Genomic DNA, 17,743 nt, shown 5'->3' with positions numbered 1-17,743 from the left:
TGTGTGTGTGTGTGTGTGTGTGTGTGTGTGTGTGTGTGTGTGTGTGTGTGTGTGTGTCAGCATAGAGAAGGCCTGGCCCACGCACAGACAGCTGGAAGTCACTTCGACCCCCGACGACACTGTTCAAAGCCTCCTCTGTTTGGCTTTTTGATTTCTGATTGACATTCGCTGGCGAGGGGAGATAAATGCTGGCCTGAAGACAATGTTGATCCGCTCTGACTATTCTCAAGGAAAGACTTTTCAGAATAACAAACAAAACAAAACAAAACCCCCCAAAACATTGGTGTGCTTAAGGGACTGAATAGAGCCCAAGAGATCCAGGGAAGCAGGCTGGCCCTTTGAAGGGGCTGGCAAATCCATTGAGGAGTTAATTGTCTGGGTGTACAATGAGTTTATTCTGACCACATACAAAGAGCTTTCTCTTCCAGGTCCTTCAAAAGCAAGTGTGTCAAAGGGGCGACAGGAGGAATCTGTATTAATAGCATCTCTTGGGGTTTTCAGAGGTGGAGTGTGAGCAATAAGAAAATAAATAAATAATAAATAAATAAATAAATAACCAATAAATAAATAATAACCAACCTGAGATTTAGAAGGTTCCTCAACAGGCCCAAGTTCCCTCAGATTCTTGAATTCACCTCAAACCACATCAATCACTGCGACCCTCCCTTATATTCTTTGATGACACCACTTTCCATCTTTTATGGGATTAAACTGATGCCAGAGAGAACTACAAAGTTCTTGCTTTGGAAGGCACCTGATTTGTGTGACTCAAGGTGGAAGTCCGGGTGATTTCTTTGAGCATCATGTTGAAGCTATCCTGCGTCACTCCAGGAGGATGGAATGCTTGCTAACCCCAGCGTCTCCTGAGAGGCATGGATCCTGGTTAAGGAAGCTCTTAAGCGGGCTGAAAGCTGTCCCTGTACTGACCAGTCGAAACACCCGAAGCTCACTCCTAAGCCAATTCTACCCACCTGCACATTTCCTCTTCAATGTAAGAACAAGCACAAAGCTGGCTTTTGTAAGCACTTTCCCCTCATCCTCTGAATAAGAGCAACAACCTGAGGCTAGCTAGGAATGCAGATGAGGGATAGACAAAAAGGAAGAGAAGTTAAAGAGAAAAAGAGAAGGGAGAGGAGGAGGGAGAGGAAGATTGAGCAAGAGGCACCTGTAGCACATGAATCTGTTAAAGACTGGATTCACACAGAACTCAACTAATTTCTTAAAAATGCCTTATTGTAAAAAGATGTGCTTAAGTTTACACCAGTACAATGTCACATTCCATTTTATACAGCGGGCTTAACCATGGGCGAGAGACAGTACTGGTCGAGTGTTGGCCTTGTGTCACAGGCCCTGAGTTTGATCCTGAGCAAGGCATAATCCAACTCTGTGTGTGTACACCCATAATCCTAGTACTTGGGAGGGAGAGGCAGGAAGATCAGGAGTTCAAAGCCAGCCTGGAATACATAGGGGAGGTCTAGAATCTCCAACCCACCCACCCCCATGGATACTGACAAATGACTATAATTATATATGTTCAAAAGGATAGAACAAAATCAAGAAGCTGATATGGGCACCATCCATCTTACCCAGACCCCAGCAGTTTCACACACACACACACACACACACACACACACACAGCTATTTATGTGTGTGCAGCTCTGAATCATTTTGCCCATGTACAGATTCATGTCACATCACTGTCATACAGAACTCCCCCATCTCCAGAGGCTCCCATGGGTTTCCTCTCTATGGTCACACTTTCCCTCTCGTTCACCCTATTCTCACCCGGTGACTCTTTGCTTGCTCTCAATCTCTATAATCTTGCCATTTCTAAGATGGGATTGTGTAGTATCTAATCTTTTAGAATAGGCCGTGTGTGTGTGTGTGTGTGTGTGTGTGTGTGTGTGTGTGTGTACTTTGCACAATGCCCTTGAGACCTTTCCAAGTTCCAACATACACTACAGAGTCTCATCTGTGGTATAGGTGTGACACGGCTCATTTCAATTGCTGAAGGACATTTGGGTTGTCCCTAATTTGACATTATAGATAAAACTGCTATATATTACTTATGGGTGATTTGTGTGGCTGTCTTCATTTTCTTAAAATAACATTCTGGAATATAATTAATAAATTCGAGTCACATATATGCTTTGATTTCTTTTTTAAACAGACACTTTCAGTCAGGCATGGTGGCTCATGCCTCTGATGCCAGCACTTAGAAGGCCAAAGCCATAGAGTCATGAGTTTAAGATCCTGAATGACACAGACTGTCAGAGGAATAAAGGAAAAGAGAGGGAGGGGGGAGGGGGAGAGCTAGGGAGATGTGAGAGGAAGTGAAGGAAGGGGGGGATTTCCAAAGCGTATCTCATCTTGGCTGTGCTGTTTAAATCCTCCCCAGCAGTGAAGAGGGATGCGGCTTCTCTGCCACCTCACCAACATTTAGTATGGAGACTATTTTTAACCCCCTAATGGTGACAGCTCACCATGGTCTTCATTTGCATTTCCTACAACGTCAAACATCTCCCATGAGCTCTTTGCCCTCTGTAGATCGGCTTTGGTGAAGTGTCTATGTATATAGCCTGCCCACTTGTTAATTTAAAGTTTTTGTAACTGTTGAGTCTATGGAGTTGTTTGTATGTTCTAGATGCAAGTCCTATGTCCGGCAGATGTTTTATAAATATTCCCTCATGTCTTGAGTGGTAAAAATGTTCACAAGGACTCTTTTAAAAGTTGTAACAGCTTTACATTCTACAGTGGGGACTATGATCCATTATGCGTTATTTTTTCATAAAATATGACATTGAAGTTGAGGTTTTAAGAATTTTCTACTTATTTTTCTGTTTTTTTAATTTTATGTTATTTTTAATTAGGCATAAGTGAATGTGTCTGTGTCAGACAGGTGTCCACAGAGGCCAGAAGGCAGTGTCTGATCTGTTGGAGTTGGAACTGGAACTGTGGGTATTAGGAGATGCCTGACGTGAATGCTGGGACCTGAACTCAGGTCCTCTGGAAGAGCAGCAAGCACTCGTAACTACTGGACCATCTCTCCAGCCCCTGTTTTTCTTCTATGTTTGGCCTGTGGATGCCAGTTACTACAGAACCCTTGACTAGGGGTTGAGGGTGGGGGGATGCCCTTCCTACACCTTTGTCTCTCTCTCTCAGACTTCTGTTGAGGGTGTTTCTGGGTTCTCTCTTCTCTATTGGCTTGGATTTATCTGTCCTTCCTCCAACATATCACTCTCTTAATTGTCAGAGCTTTATGTCTTAAAACAGATAAAAAATTACTTCCCCCACCTTTTCCTGTTGTAAGAAGTGTTTTAGCTACTCTGATGTGTTGCCTTTGCACAGAAATCTGACAATAAACAATCCTAAATCTCATTTCTATCTACCTGCAGGTACAGAATCAGGGCAGTGAGACCTGGGAATAACAGGTCATCATCCACCTCCGTGCAGGTGCAGTGTGGCCCTCAGACCTGGAGCTGAGGAATCAGAAATGGCCCTGAGACACATCCAGGCACATAGCTTCATTGGGGCTGTCTCTAAGTTGGTGTTCTCCACTTTGAGCTTAACTCAGGAACACTGAGCCAGCAAGCCTGTTCCCACCGGCCTGTAAGCCCTGAGTTCTCTCACCTGCACTCCAAAGGTTCTAGGAATAATCACCCCAATTTTGAGAATTTGCCAAAAGTCCATACTCATTCCAGGCAGCCCCTACCAGAAGCTCAGTATTCCTCAGAAGCTCGGATAAAAGCAGCTACGAGCCAGAACTGTTTGGAAAGACCACCCACCTCTTCCACACAGAAGGGACAAGATAATCCAGAAACTGTTGGTTCCTGAAAGACTCACATCCATTTAAGGATTACCTCCATCACAAAAGGCTGAGGAACTAATGGCCCCGATGGGGGTGAGCCTTGCAAAACGAGGCTGGGGTTCCCACCATGTTCACTCCAGGCTACAGCCTCAGAAGCTATGACAAACAGTAGCCTTGTGAGCTTCGGAATAAACATTTACCCAACAAAGGAAGCAAACCCAGAACACTGGGTTACTGATATCACCAGGGACTCAAACACTCATTTGATTAAGAAGCCCTCCCAGATGTGTAAATCCTATAATCTCCACTCAAATGCAGCAGAGGTTAAATCATAGGCTCAGGGATGATGCTCTTGTGTAGGCTATCCCTGGACAGTCACCCTGGTGCATCTCAGCCAGGCTTAGGGCACTGGAGCGCATCTCCTTCAGGTCTGCTCATTGCCCTGGCTCTCAACTGTGAGGTCAAGGTTGGAGGCTGCAGAGTGCGTCTCTTCCACCCGGAATACTGCTGCCTGTCACCCCTGGCCTAAGCCACCCATCAGTACATTCTGATCCACCTCCTGAGGGGCACAGGTCCCAGACTGGCATCCTTCTGCAGACCAGACTCCACAGAATCTCTAAAAATAGAGACACAGACAGGGACCTTGGGGAAATAAATGTGACTCACTCCTTACTCAAGCACTCAAGCACACTGTCGAGACGCCAGTAAAGGATTAAAAAGAACTCTCTACCCATTAAAGGTGAGTTGGGCTCTGCCCTATTCTGAGACTGGCTTGACAAATACAGGAGTTCCTGAAGGAAACCTTAGGCAGACTATATCTGTGGTTTTGTTTCTTTTTCACTTGCTTTAAACAACAAACTCTCGGACCTCTTATAGGAAAATGAGAAAATTTTGGAAAGCTTCCTCTGATGACCCTTGCCTTTTGCTGGCTGTTTGTCGACGCATCAGTCGCAGGACTCTGTGACCCTGAGCTTTCAAGAGGGACACTAAAAACCACTCTGCGCATGCTCTCTGGATCCTTCCATCCACCGTTCTTTACTCAGGCAGGTTGAGAGTTATCCCGGTACCTCACGAGGCGGGGAGAGGATGGCACACAGAGAGGCAGCGCCCCACCCCCTACTGGTGCGATATCCTGCAAGCTCACCTAGAGATCTACATTCCAGCCACAAAAGAAACCGAGTCAGGAAAGCTCACCGCCCCGCCTCAACACAAGCTGCTCCCAGTCAGTAGTCTGGAAGCACAGCCTGCTCCCCAGCCACTTCCCTTTGGACTACATCAGTGCAAACCCCAAATCAGTCCATCTCTCAGCTCCTACAGCCTCCAGCTGTTTCAGCAGTAGAGCCTGAGAGCTACGAGGACTGCTGGGGCCCTCTTCTTTTCTTCAGATATGCCTCCGTGGTATCAATAAAACACATGTGGGTGCAGGTGTGCACCACCCCCATGTGCACACCCCACCCCCCATCTGTCTTCAAGGACCAGGACCAGAGGAGGAGAGGAGGGGGCAGCAGGATGGGATTGCCCCAGATCAATGGATATTTGAAACTCAAACATATGGCCCAGGCCCTACACTGCGCGTGTTAATTACCACACATGTGCCCATAAAGAAGTCCGTTAAACACAAGGGGCACAAAGAGCAGAGCAAAGAGAGGACATTCCTGGGGATTAAGTCAATAGTCTGAAGTTGTGACCCTCCTCCCCTCCCAGAGCACAAGCATCTGGGGAAGATAACAGTGGTCCCCTCCTCCCCCACTTCTTCCCTCAGGCCCCACACCTGTGAACCCAGAAACCACAGCTACCCAGGCCCCCCAGCCTAGCCAAGCACTGGTGACCTGCTGCTGCCTGGCCATCCCCCCTTCTCATGCTATCTCTCTGGCTGTCCACCCCCAGCTCCTTGCACTGTGCCTTTCTCCTCTCCTTCCAAGGCCTAATTCCTGGCTGGCAACCAGACTCTGAGCAGTCGCACAATGCGTCTTTTCATTCCTTCTAGGCAGAGAGAACTGATCCTTCCCAGCCCCATCAGTGAGGCATGTTCAAGAAGGCAAGAGAGTCTGGGGAAGACAGGAACCAGGTCCCGTCCCTGCCATGCACCCACATCCCTCACACCCACAGACCTGTGGCCCTACCTTCTCTGCAATCATACCCCTTGGGCTCCCAGGAGGCAGCCCAACATCACTGCTCTGGCCAGCCCCAACTCGTGAGAGAGGCCTGGTGGGAGAAGCCACATGTGGGCATGAGCTCAGACAAGGGGCCTTTGTGTTGTCCCACCTGCTGCCCCGCACTGCACATTCCATCTTCAGTTCAGCTGAAAGAGGAACCTCTGCAGGTCGACACAGGATATTACGAATGCCCTCTCACACCCTGTTGCCATTCAAACTCCAGCTTCCTAGACAGGTGTGGCTTCAAGTGGCCCTTCCTACAGGTGGCCCAAACTTGCTTTCTCTATATGCTTATGGCAGACAAAGCAATGATCCTGTAACTAAACTGATCCTCCAAGTGGAAGAAAAACGAGAACCCTGTGCAGAGTTCAGCTCCTCAGGGTAGAGCGAGACCCAGCACACACCACCACCCACACACCACTTGCCCTGTCCTTTGCCTTCACTGGACCCCTCAGGAAGAAGTAAACCAGCCATCGGAGCAAAGGAAGCAAAGACCACCTAGGAGCTGACAGTATTGGCTCCATCTAGAACAGTGGTTCTCAAGCTCTGGGTCGAGACCCCTATGGAGGGTCACATATCAGATATCCTGCATATCAGATATTTACGATACAATTCATAACAGCAGCAAGTTACAGATATGAAGTAGCAATGACAATAATTTTATGGTTGAGAGTCACCCACTGTTAACATCAGAAGTGGTTTACAGTTAGCCTCCGAATCCAGCGATGATGCCATCCCTAGGCAACAGGAACCCACTTTCATCTGTTGCCATGGTCACATTCCCTGCGCGTGTCTCACCTGCATCACCTGTGCACTGTGGCGCACGTCGTTATCCGGCAGCTACATCATGGCCCAGATGAAAGACAGAGACCCCGACCCAGTTTTTCTTCCTTTTTTCTCTTCCTCACTTCTTCACTCACGCACCCTTCAATAAAGAACCTCTTTCGTGGGAACTGTGCCCGAAATAAGTCACCTTTCAACTGACAACCACAACACAAGGGACTGGATTAAAGGGTCACAGCACTAGGAAGTCTGAGAAGCACTGATCTAAAGGGAACCTTCATTATTAGCATCACCCTGGAGGAGTCAGGCTCCTGAACCCTCCTCCAGGTCTGCTGGCTGATCCTGGTCTAAGGAGGAAACAAAAGGTGTTCCCTGCTATCTACTGTAAATGCCATCTGCAGCTCACCTGCCCTTTTCCAATGGGCTTAGTAGGACCCAGGATGCCCATCTGTTACTGTTACCCATGGGGTACAAGGCCACAGCAGCTAGGAGAGTCCTGTGGTATATCCAGTTAAGTATGCAAATCTCTCAGGCAGCCTTTCTGGGTGGCAAGCTTCATAAGCGCCATGTGCTCATTCCTTTTGATGGGTGGACAGTTTTATATGACTGTCTATGGTTTTTCTCTGCCGTGAGGTCCTCACAGCCAGAAGCAAAGGCAAGGAGGATCCTGAAGCAATGCTAGGCAGCATTAAGCAGAGTGAAAGCAGCTCCCATTCCCAAACCCTGAGGGCACATTGCCAGGGACAGTCCTGATGAAGTCAGACCTCCACAGAGACATCCTTGCTCCCATCCCTACTCTTCCATCATGGCATTCCTGGTTGCATCCCCAGCTCTGGGAAGGACTTGAAAAGGTATCTCCTGGCTTCTTCTCACCTCCCTTCTTCAGGAAGAGAAGCCACCTGGGGGCCCACTGTTTTAGTCGGTGCTGATACTTCCTTCTGCTTCTTGGAGGATCATGTCTCAGAGAAATCGCTTCTCTGAGCCTTAACTCTGACTCTCAGTGCCGAGGCAGAAGCCAGTGGCTGCCCTGGTCTCCATGTTGCTGTGTGTGAACTTTGTGCTGCTCACAGTAAACACACACACACACACACACACACACACACACACACATCAAGGACTCTTATGAGCATGCACTTTCCTAGGCCTAGGTGAGGTGGGAATCCTCAATGTCAGTCTGAGTGAAGGAAGCTGGGCAGCACCCGCATGTGTGAGGAAATGGATAGTTAGCTCTTTCCAGGCCACTGTGTGTGCTGCCCCAGGAGCTGACAGTTGTGAGGCCTCAAGCTGTCTCTCAAACCAGAAGGGGTGGGCAGCATACTGCAGGGACCAGCTCACATATCAGAGTCCACTACAGCACTCAGGCAAATACTAGCTACATAAAATGGGAAAATGGGACTGAAACAAAAATGTGGGCCCTTTGTTAAAAAGAGCAAGCAGGAAAAACTGTCATTAGAAGTTCAAAATGGCCGGGTGGTGGTGGCGTACGTCTTTAATCCCAGCACTTGGGAAGCAGAGGCAGGCAGATTTCTGAGTTAGAGGCCAGCCTGGTCTACAGAGTGAGTTCCAGGACAGCCAGGGCTACACAGAGAAACCCTGTCTCGAAAAAAAAAAAAAAAAAAAAGAAGTTCAAAATGTAAAACTTTACTCTCCCGCAGTATGTATGTATGTATGTATGTATGTATGTATGTATGTATGTATGTATCTATCTATCTATCTATCTATCTATCTATCTATCTCTTGAATGATAGTATGTAATTTGCTGATTAGTGTTGTTCTGGGTTTAAACAAAAAACAAAACAAAAAAAAACAAGACAAAACAACAACAATAAAACCCTTAAGCTTGCTATGGAAGCCAAGTCAAAAGCATCATACAAGCTGTGTGATGTGTCGAGAATAAAATGGCCTGGCAGCAGACACTCATCAGATGTGTGTCCCCTCTGCCTCTGTACACATCACCATCCTCTTGATGTCAAGGCAACATGGTTGAAAATTTCAAGACAACTGCACTGGCTGCATACACATGAAGTCATTCTGGCCTTCAGGAAATATATCATGGAAAATGGCAGAGAAGGGAAGACACTCAAATGAGCTTACAAACAAGAGAACCAAGGGTAGACATGAGTGCTCTGCCTTTGATCTTCTTCCTCTTCTGTTGGTAGTTGATCAACTGAACTTCCCAGAGAGCAGAGATCCATAGCCTCACATAAGGGTGATCCCTACCCAACTCTGTCCCACACCCTCTCTCTTCTTCCTCAGAAACAATGACAGCTCAGTCATCGCCACTATCTAAACCATCCTTACCTCTAGTGCTTCAGAGAGGAAACTGAAATGTGAGACACATTTAGCTTTCACCCCAGACTCCTCCTGTCTGCTAGGAACCCTGCTTATGCTGGCTTTCGAAGCAAACATTTAGACAAAGCATAGGACTCCACTCACCTTTTCTTCCTGAATTACCCTGGCTCAAGGGCTTGTCGGTGACTGGACCTTGGGCAAGAGAGGAAACAGAAGCACATGATTCAGATGGCACTGCGGTTGGTTTTCGTCAGACACTTGGCAAAGGCCGATGTTATGAGCACATGGTCATGTATATATGTATTGTATATACACTAGGGATACTATATACAAAGTTCGTGTGTACATGCATGTTGAGTAGGGTTTGTTTAACATCAATGTCACTGATAACCTACACTGTTTTGAGATGAACTATGATTACCAGCTCCCCTGGAACCAATCTTGACTCAGTTTTTACAAAACTCCACATCCATGTAATGCAAACATTTCGATACTTGCCCCCCACTTACACAACTCTGCACGCACTCTCATCTCACCAGCTCCATGCTCTGACCCACATCCAGTCACCAGGGCCAACTGAAAAGAACCCCCTCTTACTGAAAACTCAATGATTGACATCCCTTGCTGGTCAGGGCAGGAAATCGGTGATTTTCCATCTGCATTAAGTAGAAAATTGTTGGTCCAATTGTACCGAATGGGCCAAACAGTCTGAGGCATGGAAACAATTTTCTAGACACAGCCTGTTCTTCAAGGAGGGGGCAGCCTGTGTTCTGGCCAAATATTTGCCCCATTTCTTCTGGGATGCCACACGTACCGGTCATCCAGGCCTGGCTCTGTGGCACCTGCCCTCTCCTTGAAGGTCAATCCCATGTGTGCAGAGAAAACCCACTTGGTGGAAAGGCCTCTCTGGAGATGCTGCCCATAAGAGAACACTGGGAATTCCAATTTTCCTAACCCATATCACACTCCTCCATATGCTAGTTGTGTGAGGGGCCTGTTATCCTGCAGGAGGCTTGTGTCTAATGCATTTGTTTGCTTTAAATGGAGGGTTCCAGGTCACTTTCAGGGAGGCCCAAGTCCTGCCCCTCCTTACACTAACCCAATTAAGGTTTCCAGTTTCTGTGTAAACCACAAATAACGTAAACTTCCCTTTTGGCCTGTAAATTTTGATCCTAGCATGAAGTCTTACGTGCATTAGTATCCTTTCCACTTACTTTCCTTTTTAAACCGAAGGGCTAGGTTTTTTTTTTTTTAAGAGAACAAATTTGATTTTAAAAACGTAAATCCCAGGGATACACTGACGTAGACTGAAGGTCTTTGGAACTAGGTTTTAGCATAACATTTCATACTTTGCTCGCACTTAATGTTGGGAATAAGTAAAAATCCAATCCATATATATATATATATATATATATATATATATATATATATATATATATTTATACACACACACAGTGGACGGGTGAGACCGGCTGTTTGGGGGCCAACCTTAAGGGAGTTACTAATGAGGATAAAGTGTGGGGCTTTGTGAATCCGTCACAAACAATCCCGCAAGACTGACATATCAGCAAATACTGTATGCCTACAGAGTTGGAAATATAAAAAGTAAGCTTCTCTGTGGATCAACCCAATAGGTCATCATCAAACTTGTCTAATTATCAGAAGAGCTTCATAATAATAAGGGGTTTGGGCTCATTCCAGATCTAGGACCTACTCATCAGAACAGTCAAGGAGAAACTTTTGAGACTTGGAGTCTTTCCAATCTCCCAGACATTACAAATGACCAGCCAGACATACAGGTCACTGTTAGTGATGATTCTCATTGTCTTTTATTACAATATTCAAAGATGACAAAGACGTTGCAGAGAACCTAATTCCCTCCTTCTCTGTGTCCATGATAGAGACATCATTAATCAATCACTGAAGCTTTAGTGTTATATACTCATGGCTTCAAAATCAATACCAATAATGCATTTCAAGGTCCACTACAGGCAGCAAATTACAGCAAAATCCTACATATGTGGCATGTCTGCCCTAAGGAGCTGTAGCCAATGCTTAGGAAAAGAGCACTGGACCAGAAACATAAATTCAAACTAAAACATGCGCACATAAGACACAAATGGACACTCTTCATCTAGCCGACTACAGAGCAAGCATAGAGTGGAACCCTTCGGACCTGGAAAGGGGCTCATTTACCATAGCAACCCTTTAAAGGTTTGTCTGTAAGATGCAGATGCAGAAACCAACCAACAAGTCTTTCTCCAACCCTTCTCATTCCTCCCACACCTTCCTACGGTACCTGAACATACAGGAGTTTTATTCTGCACAGAAGAGCCACTGATGGGCTTCCCATCTGGGGTGACACACCAGCAGTACCCCGTGTACGTATGGCACTGCACCTGTTCAGAGAAGTGGAGAAGGAAGAGAATCATAAGTCTTCAGTCACCATCAATCATCTGTAAGTCAGAAAATCTCCCTCTCCCACACCTGTCCCAGGACATCTCTCACAGGTAGAAGAATGAGGTGAATCCACCATCAATGTCATGTTGGCTTCATGACCCCTGTGTACCTGCTTCTTATGACTCCAAATGCTTAACATCTGCTGTCCTATGGGGACATGTCCACTGCGATTACCTTGTGATACTTACTCCAGTACCAGAGCTGACATATGCTCCCATCCAACCATAAAATAGTCTAAACGGAGAACTAATTTGGCAAGTATCTGTGGGAAATGTCCGGGCCCTTCTTGAACGAGTACAGACAAATGCTAAGTTTTTCTCATAAGCAACACAAGCCTGTCTAGTGAGAGCATGGCTCACCTGAGGCAGGGACAGAGTGCCCTTGTGTGTGCAGGGTCTTCTACTAGAAGCCCAGCTGTGCCACTGAGTGATCTTCGAGCCTGCAGGATCAGACCTGGTTGTCTGGGAATGGCTAACTAAAGTGAGGCTTTCTTTTAATCTTCAAGAGCTCTTCTTTCTCCTCCAATAGCCATCACCTTACCCACCTTCTCCCATCCCACCTTCCCTCTCCTCATCTGTTTTCTTTGCAGAATTAGTAAACACTATCAAGACAGATGCTTTTGCGTAACACCCCCCCTCCCAGTGGGGCACTTTTGGACTCAAGATAAAATTTAAACTAATTTCCATGATACTTAAGGTCCCCAAGAATCTGTTCCTGCCCACCCTTCTGGTGTCATTTTTACACCCCAGGAACCATATGCACCCTCCACTTTGGCCACAATGAACCCTTTCATGTTCCCAAACACAGCCTCATTTCCCATGAGCGGACTTTGTTGGCTCCAACCATTTGATTTATCCACAGCTCGGTATCAGACCAACTATTCCCAACCTTCTCCTAACCCTCCTTCATGGTACACGTTCCCCTGGAAGCCAGTCTCAGCTTCTTCCAACCCAAACTTAGAAGCCTTCCCACGGCAAGCCAGTGAGCTTGGGCTCTTCATCTGCCAGATCCCTCTTGCCACTCCAGATTGTAACTTCAAGGACTGCAAACTATTTCAGAGTCCCCAGAATCTAGTACAATGCTGTCATCCATTGCAGGTGACTGATGGGTTGAATAAAGGCATGAGTTCTCACATTTCCTCCAATGTTGGTCTCCCATCAACTCTAAAGTGCAACATCAATTTAAAAAGCCATACCACATTAAGTGCGCATCTCGATGACAAGACTTGTGGTGCCAACTGCAAAGATATTAAATCGTGAAAAAAAAAATGTGCCTCTTGAGATCAAGGACATATTGGAATTGAGGCCAGACAGTAATTGCATACAAATTGAGTAGAGAGGTGTAGAAAAAGACAGTGAAAACAGTCTTCTGACAGCGTGGGTAGGAGCCAGCAGTTATTGCTAAGGCAAAAAAAAAAGAGCTATGGAAAGTATTATACTCTTGTGTGGGTATCAAACACTCTGACTTCCCCAAGGCAAGTTGTTTCACCATGAGCCTGTCCACAGATATCACAGTAGAATAAGATAGTCTCTTGTTCCTACCAGCTGCTATCAAATGAAACACTCACTGCTGTCATCTCTGCAGGGACACTGCCTAGTGGACAAACCCAGAGACACACCCTGCTCCTTCACCTTATAGCCATGGTGACACCCTAGATGCTCACCCACCATCAATATCCCAGATTTAGTAGCATTACTTCTTAATGAGGCTAATGGTGGAATAGGAAGGCATCAAGACAGGCCAGCATTTGCAAGCTAGTCTAGCCAGTTACAGATACGGAACATCACTTAGTTCTTTGAGCCCCTTCTTTATAATAACATGAATAATAACTGTCTGAGCTGGAAGGCCCTGGTGAAGCAGACTCACATCTGGCATGTGGTGAGGACTGGTACAGAGCGGCCATAGCAGTGATTGTTCTCAGTCATATCAACAACACTTGCCAGGTGTCTCCCCACAAGCCAGACCTCCTCTAGTAACCTCCACAGGTGTGGATGGAAAGTGCCTCTGGAAACTTGGCTTCCCCTGCAGATCACATAAGCCCTGCAGGGGATGCTTCCCAGGGTTCATTCCTATCCAGGAGCAGCATTTTAATGGGACTAATGAGATCTGGCTGGCTGCTTTCTCCACTTTGGCCAGTAGTCACCTCTGGGGAACTGTCCCAGGGGCGGAGGTGCCAAGCTGACTCACTCCCAAGCCCTGGAAGTCCACTGCTGAAACTGTCACATAAGGACTGAGCACCAGACACTATCCAAGGCCATGCCTCAGGCCAGATGTTGCATGTGTCGATAGGGACATTATGGCCAAGCAGGCTGCATAGAACTAAACTGCTTGAACGGCCCTTTCCTAGAGTATGCCGAAGAGTTCTGCCTAAGGTTACTAGGGCAGAAGCAAGCATAAGAATAAAAGGCAAAGCCCAGAGCTTTGTTTTGGGAATACAATCTGACCTCAGGGCTCAGGAGTCCAAGGGCCACACGCTCACTCAGTATGCTCATTGTCTCCCTGTGGGTACATGGCACAGCCAACCAGCCCCCTAGCCAGGCAAAGCTTCTTTCAAAACCAGACACAGCTTCTTTCTCCCCAAGGTTCTCAACTTTTTCTTCCAAACACAGTACAAGACACTAAATAGCAAAATTTTCAGGCTGGCAGCTCCTTCCAAATTTCACAAAAAAGTCAAATGGAATGAGGAATTGTTACCCCATCCTCTGAGGCCTTTGGCATAACTGATGAAGCTATTTAAAGGAGGATAGGAGGGACCCCAAAGAGGGCACAGGGACCCCAGCAGAATCTCAGACTGGAGGGATTGTTGGGGTAGCTAAGAAGACCTCTGCGGAAGGACCCCTAAAGAGACCACCAGTGACTCAAACTGAGAGATTGTTGCCTTGGAGTGTTTTAACAATGTTTACAGAAAAGAAGCTACACGGAGGCAGGCTGCAGCTGTTCAGTCAGTCTGTGCCTCAGATATATGCTTTCATTTCAAAAGGGGGAGATGACAAGAATTCCCAGCTTGGTCATTGGGAGAGAGAATGAGACAAAACAAAGAGAGTGCTGACTTGAGCAGGTAAGAGCCAATTGAACTCAGTTGTTTCAGCCTGAGAAGGCTCAGTGGTTAAAGTGTTTGCCATGTATGAAGACCAGAGTCTGAGCCCAAGAACTCAAGTACACAGGCAGAGGCCTGGGAGGCAACCCACCTTTAATTCAGGCACTCTGAAAGCAAAGACAGAATTCCAGTGCAAGATGGCTAATTAGACTAGCTGTGTCAGTGAGCTCTGAGTTCAATTGAGAGACTCTGCCTCAATGAATACGGTGGAGAGTGACCAAATAAGACTTCCAACACCAACATCGAATGCATACACACATACACACATGCACAGGCACACACACACACACAGAGGTATAGAGTTATGCACCCACTCACATACACACACACACACAAACACACACACATATATACACACACACACACACACACACACATATGTGCAAACCACTTGCTCATTTTAAAAGGCCAGAACCAAACTGGTGAGAACCAGAAGAACATACTCTCTGACCAGTCTGTAAAAAAATGAATGGTCCAGTATCAGCAAAATTTGGAAAATTTGGGTGGAGAAAGAAGGCTTATTTTACATAGAAAGAGTTGTAAGACATTAAGTTACTCTCTTGGCAAGTCCTTTATAAAAGAATTATTTGTGTAAAATTTTCAACTATTAGTAACAGTCCAGGAAGTTAGGATCTTGGTCCAGAGAAACACAGCCCCTGGCGGGAAAGCAGACAGATACTATGGAACCGATGTCTTAGCTATACCCAAAGCACAGAGTGTGCCTAGTTTAGCTCCCCTTGCAAACTTATGATTTAACTTCATAACTAATACCGTCTGTTTCTTGAGAATCTAAGTGACCAAGTCCTGGTCTTTAGCCAATAGAAAATGCTCAAGCCAAGAGGAATTGACAAGGGGCCATTTCTGATATCTTGTCTCACTGTTGTCAAAACTCAGGGTTCTCTCAGTTCCACAGGTAGACACAGGTCAGGAAAATGACTCCTACCCCACTCCAGAGCATCCTACAGAGACTGGAATGTCAACTGGAGGGCCCTCTTTTGGAGACAAAGAGCACACCATCCAAAATAAGGCTATTTTCTGCTACTACTGTCATGGTGTTGTTGGGCATAACTGGTGTCCCTCCAGCCACTTGAAAACACTGTGTTCCTAGATAAATAAGTTCCATCTCTGACTCATGTGCTTTAATATCATTGGCAAAAAATCTTTTACATAAACAGGCCAGGGGTATATTGCAGTTCAATCTTCATCCAAATTAAGACAAATTTGAAATTATTTTCAGCCTTCTAATCATCAACATTAGTCTGACTCCTGACCACCCAGGGAGTACGTGGGAGGCCAGCACTTCCAACAAAGGCAAATGAGTGACCAGTGGGTAGAGAAACACCAGCTCGTGGGGACACGTAGGAGGAGAGAGTGGAGAAAAACAGAGAGGCAGATGGCAACCGTCACCCACGGGTGCCAAGCCCCAAATGGAAAATACCACCTTATACTTTGACAACAGCTTTTCAGTCCCCAGTGGTCCTTGCATTGCCTCATTTGGGCTTCAAAGTTACTCTCTTGGAAGGTCCTTCATGGGAGAATTTTTTATGCAAAATTTGCAACTAGTTAGTAACTGCCCAGGAAATTAGAATCATGATATCCCAATCTTCATAACATTTCAGAAAGCACAGGACTAAGGAAAAACAAAAACAAAAACAAAAAAACAAACAAACAAACAAAAAAACCCGTGGAGTTCACCATTCCAAATCAAACAATTTACAAGTAAGAAAACTGAGGCCAAAAGATAAAGGAAGTGTGTGGTCCCTATCTCTACACCAGTCTAGGGGGAGAAGGGAAAAGAGGGTTCATAGATACCGATGTCTGAGGGATTGGGGTCTTTATTTTTGGCTTTGGTCTTTTTGTGGGGAGGCAGATGGAAACAATTACTCTCATGGAGAGGACACCTAGAGAGGAGCCTTGCCCTCCGGTGTGGATGAGAGAGCTTTTGCCGAGGGTTTGGTATTATCTTGGGGCTCTCATGATGTCAGAGTTAGAATTACTATTGCTTTGATAAAACACTATGAACTAAAGCAACTTGGAGAGGAAAGGGTTTATTTAGCTCACATATCCCAAGCCACAGTCCACTGAGGTAAGCCCAGGTGGAGACTCAAACAGGGCAGGAACCTGGAGGCAGGAACTGATGCAGAGGCCATGGAGGACCAGAGCTTACTGGCTTGCTCCTCATGACTGGCTCACAGCTGGCTTTCCTCTAGAACCCAAAACCACCAGCCCAGTGTTGACACCACCCACAATGCACTTTGCCCTCCCCTGTCAATCACTAACTAAGAAAATGCCCTGTAGACCTGCTTACAGCCCAGTCTTAGCATGATAATTTCTCAGTTGACATTTCCTCTTCTCGGATGGCTATAGTTTGTGTCAGGTTGGCATACTTACTGGCCACCAGTTCTTTCCTTGGAAGCTTCTCAGAAGGGCGGGACTTCACCTTCCAGAAGATCCTTTGCTGTTGGTCTTTCTGCCCTGACTGTTAACACACACCCACATCCCTGGGGATCTTGCACGTGATCCCCCTGGACCACGCCCACTTTCGTCTGCCTCCACTAGGAACTGCTGCCAGTTCCTTCCTTTCCTCCTGCCTTGCAGGTACAATGATGAGCATGGTTATAACAGGAGTGGACAGGAATTGCCAGAGACAGAGGTTCTTTGCCCAAGCGACTTTGGACACACTGAGATAAACCGAGTCAGGAGACTTTGCTGTCGTGTAATTCCTCCTAGTCTTAACTCAGTGGACAATTCATCTGTAAGAGAAAGATCGTGTTTGTAGCAATTCTTGAGCTTCTTAAGCCAGGGGCTTTCTCTCTGACGTTTGTGTCAAAAGGTTTGCCGGCACCAGTGCTCTGGATTACTGGTGGCCTGAGCAGTGTAATGAACCATGGGCCTTGGCTGTAGCAGGTCTTTGGTCTGCCCACATCCTACTTTCTTCAGATCCTCAATGGGTTTTCTAATTGGAATAGTTTGACTCCTTTGACAAGCCCCCTTCCCTTCTTTAATAAAGCTTTCTCAAACTGTATCTCTTAAAATCCACCTTGAATTGCCTCACTCATTCAAGGACAGGTTACTGGGATCTCTTCAAACACACAGACTCTCTCACTCTCAATTTTAGGAATTATAAGACAGCAAAGTCTTCTGACT

At 46.3% G+C, this 17,743-nt stretch overlaps 1 protein-coding gene across 2 annotated transcripts in view; it reads right to left on the bottom strand.

The window, feature by feature from the left end:
• Smoc1 (SPARC related modular calcium binding 1) overlaps nt 1–17,743 on the bottom strand; it is a 153,622-nt gene that overhangs the window by 38,786 nt on the left and 97,093 nt on the right. For both annotated transcript variants that reach the window (XM_028789650.1, XM_028789646.1), the window contains exons 4-5: nt 11,339–11,438; nt 9,184–9,231 (exon numbers count right to left, since the gene is read on the bottom strand). In XM_028789650.1, coding sequence (XP_028645483.1) covers nt 9,184–9,231; nt 11,339–11,438 — 148 coding nt within the window. The remainder of the gene's footprint in view (nt 1–9,183; nt 9,232–11,338; nt 11,439–17,743) is intronic.

Source organism: Grammomys surdaster, unplaced genomic scaffold, assembly GCF_004785775.1.
Source record: "Grammomys surdaster isolate TR1022 unplaced genomic scaffold, NIH_TR_1.0 127, whole genome shotgun sequence".
NCBI lineage: Eukaryota > Metazoa > Chordata > Mammalia > Rodentia > Muridae > Grammomys > Grammomys surdaster.
Note: the sequence above shows the minus strand (reverse complement) of the source record. Positions and strands in the feature narration are given on the sequence as shown.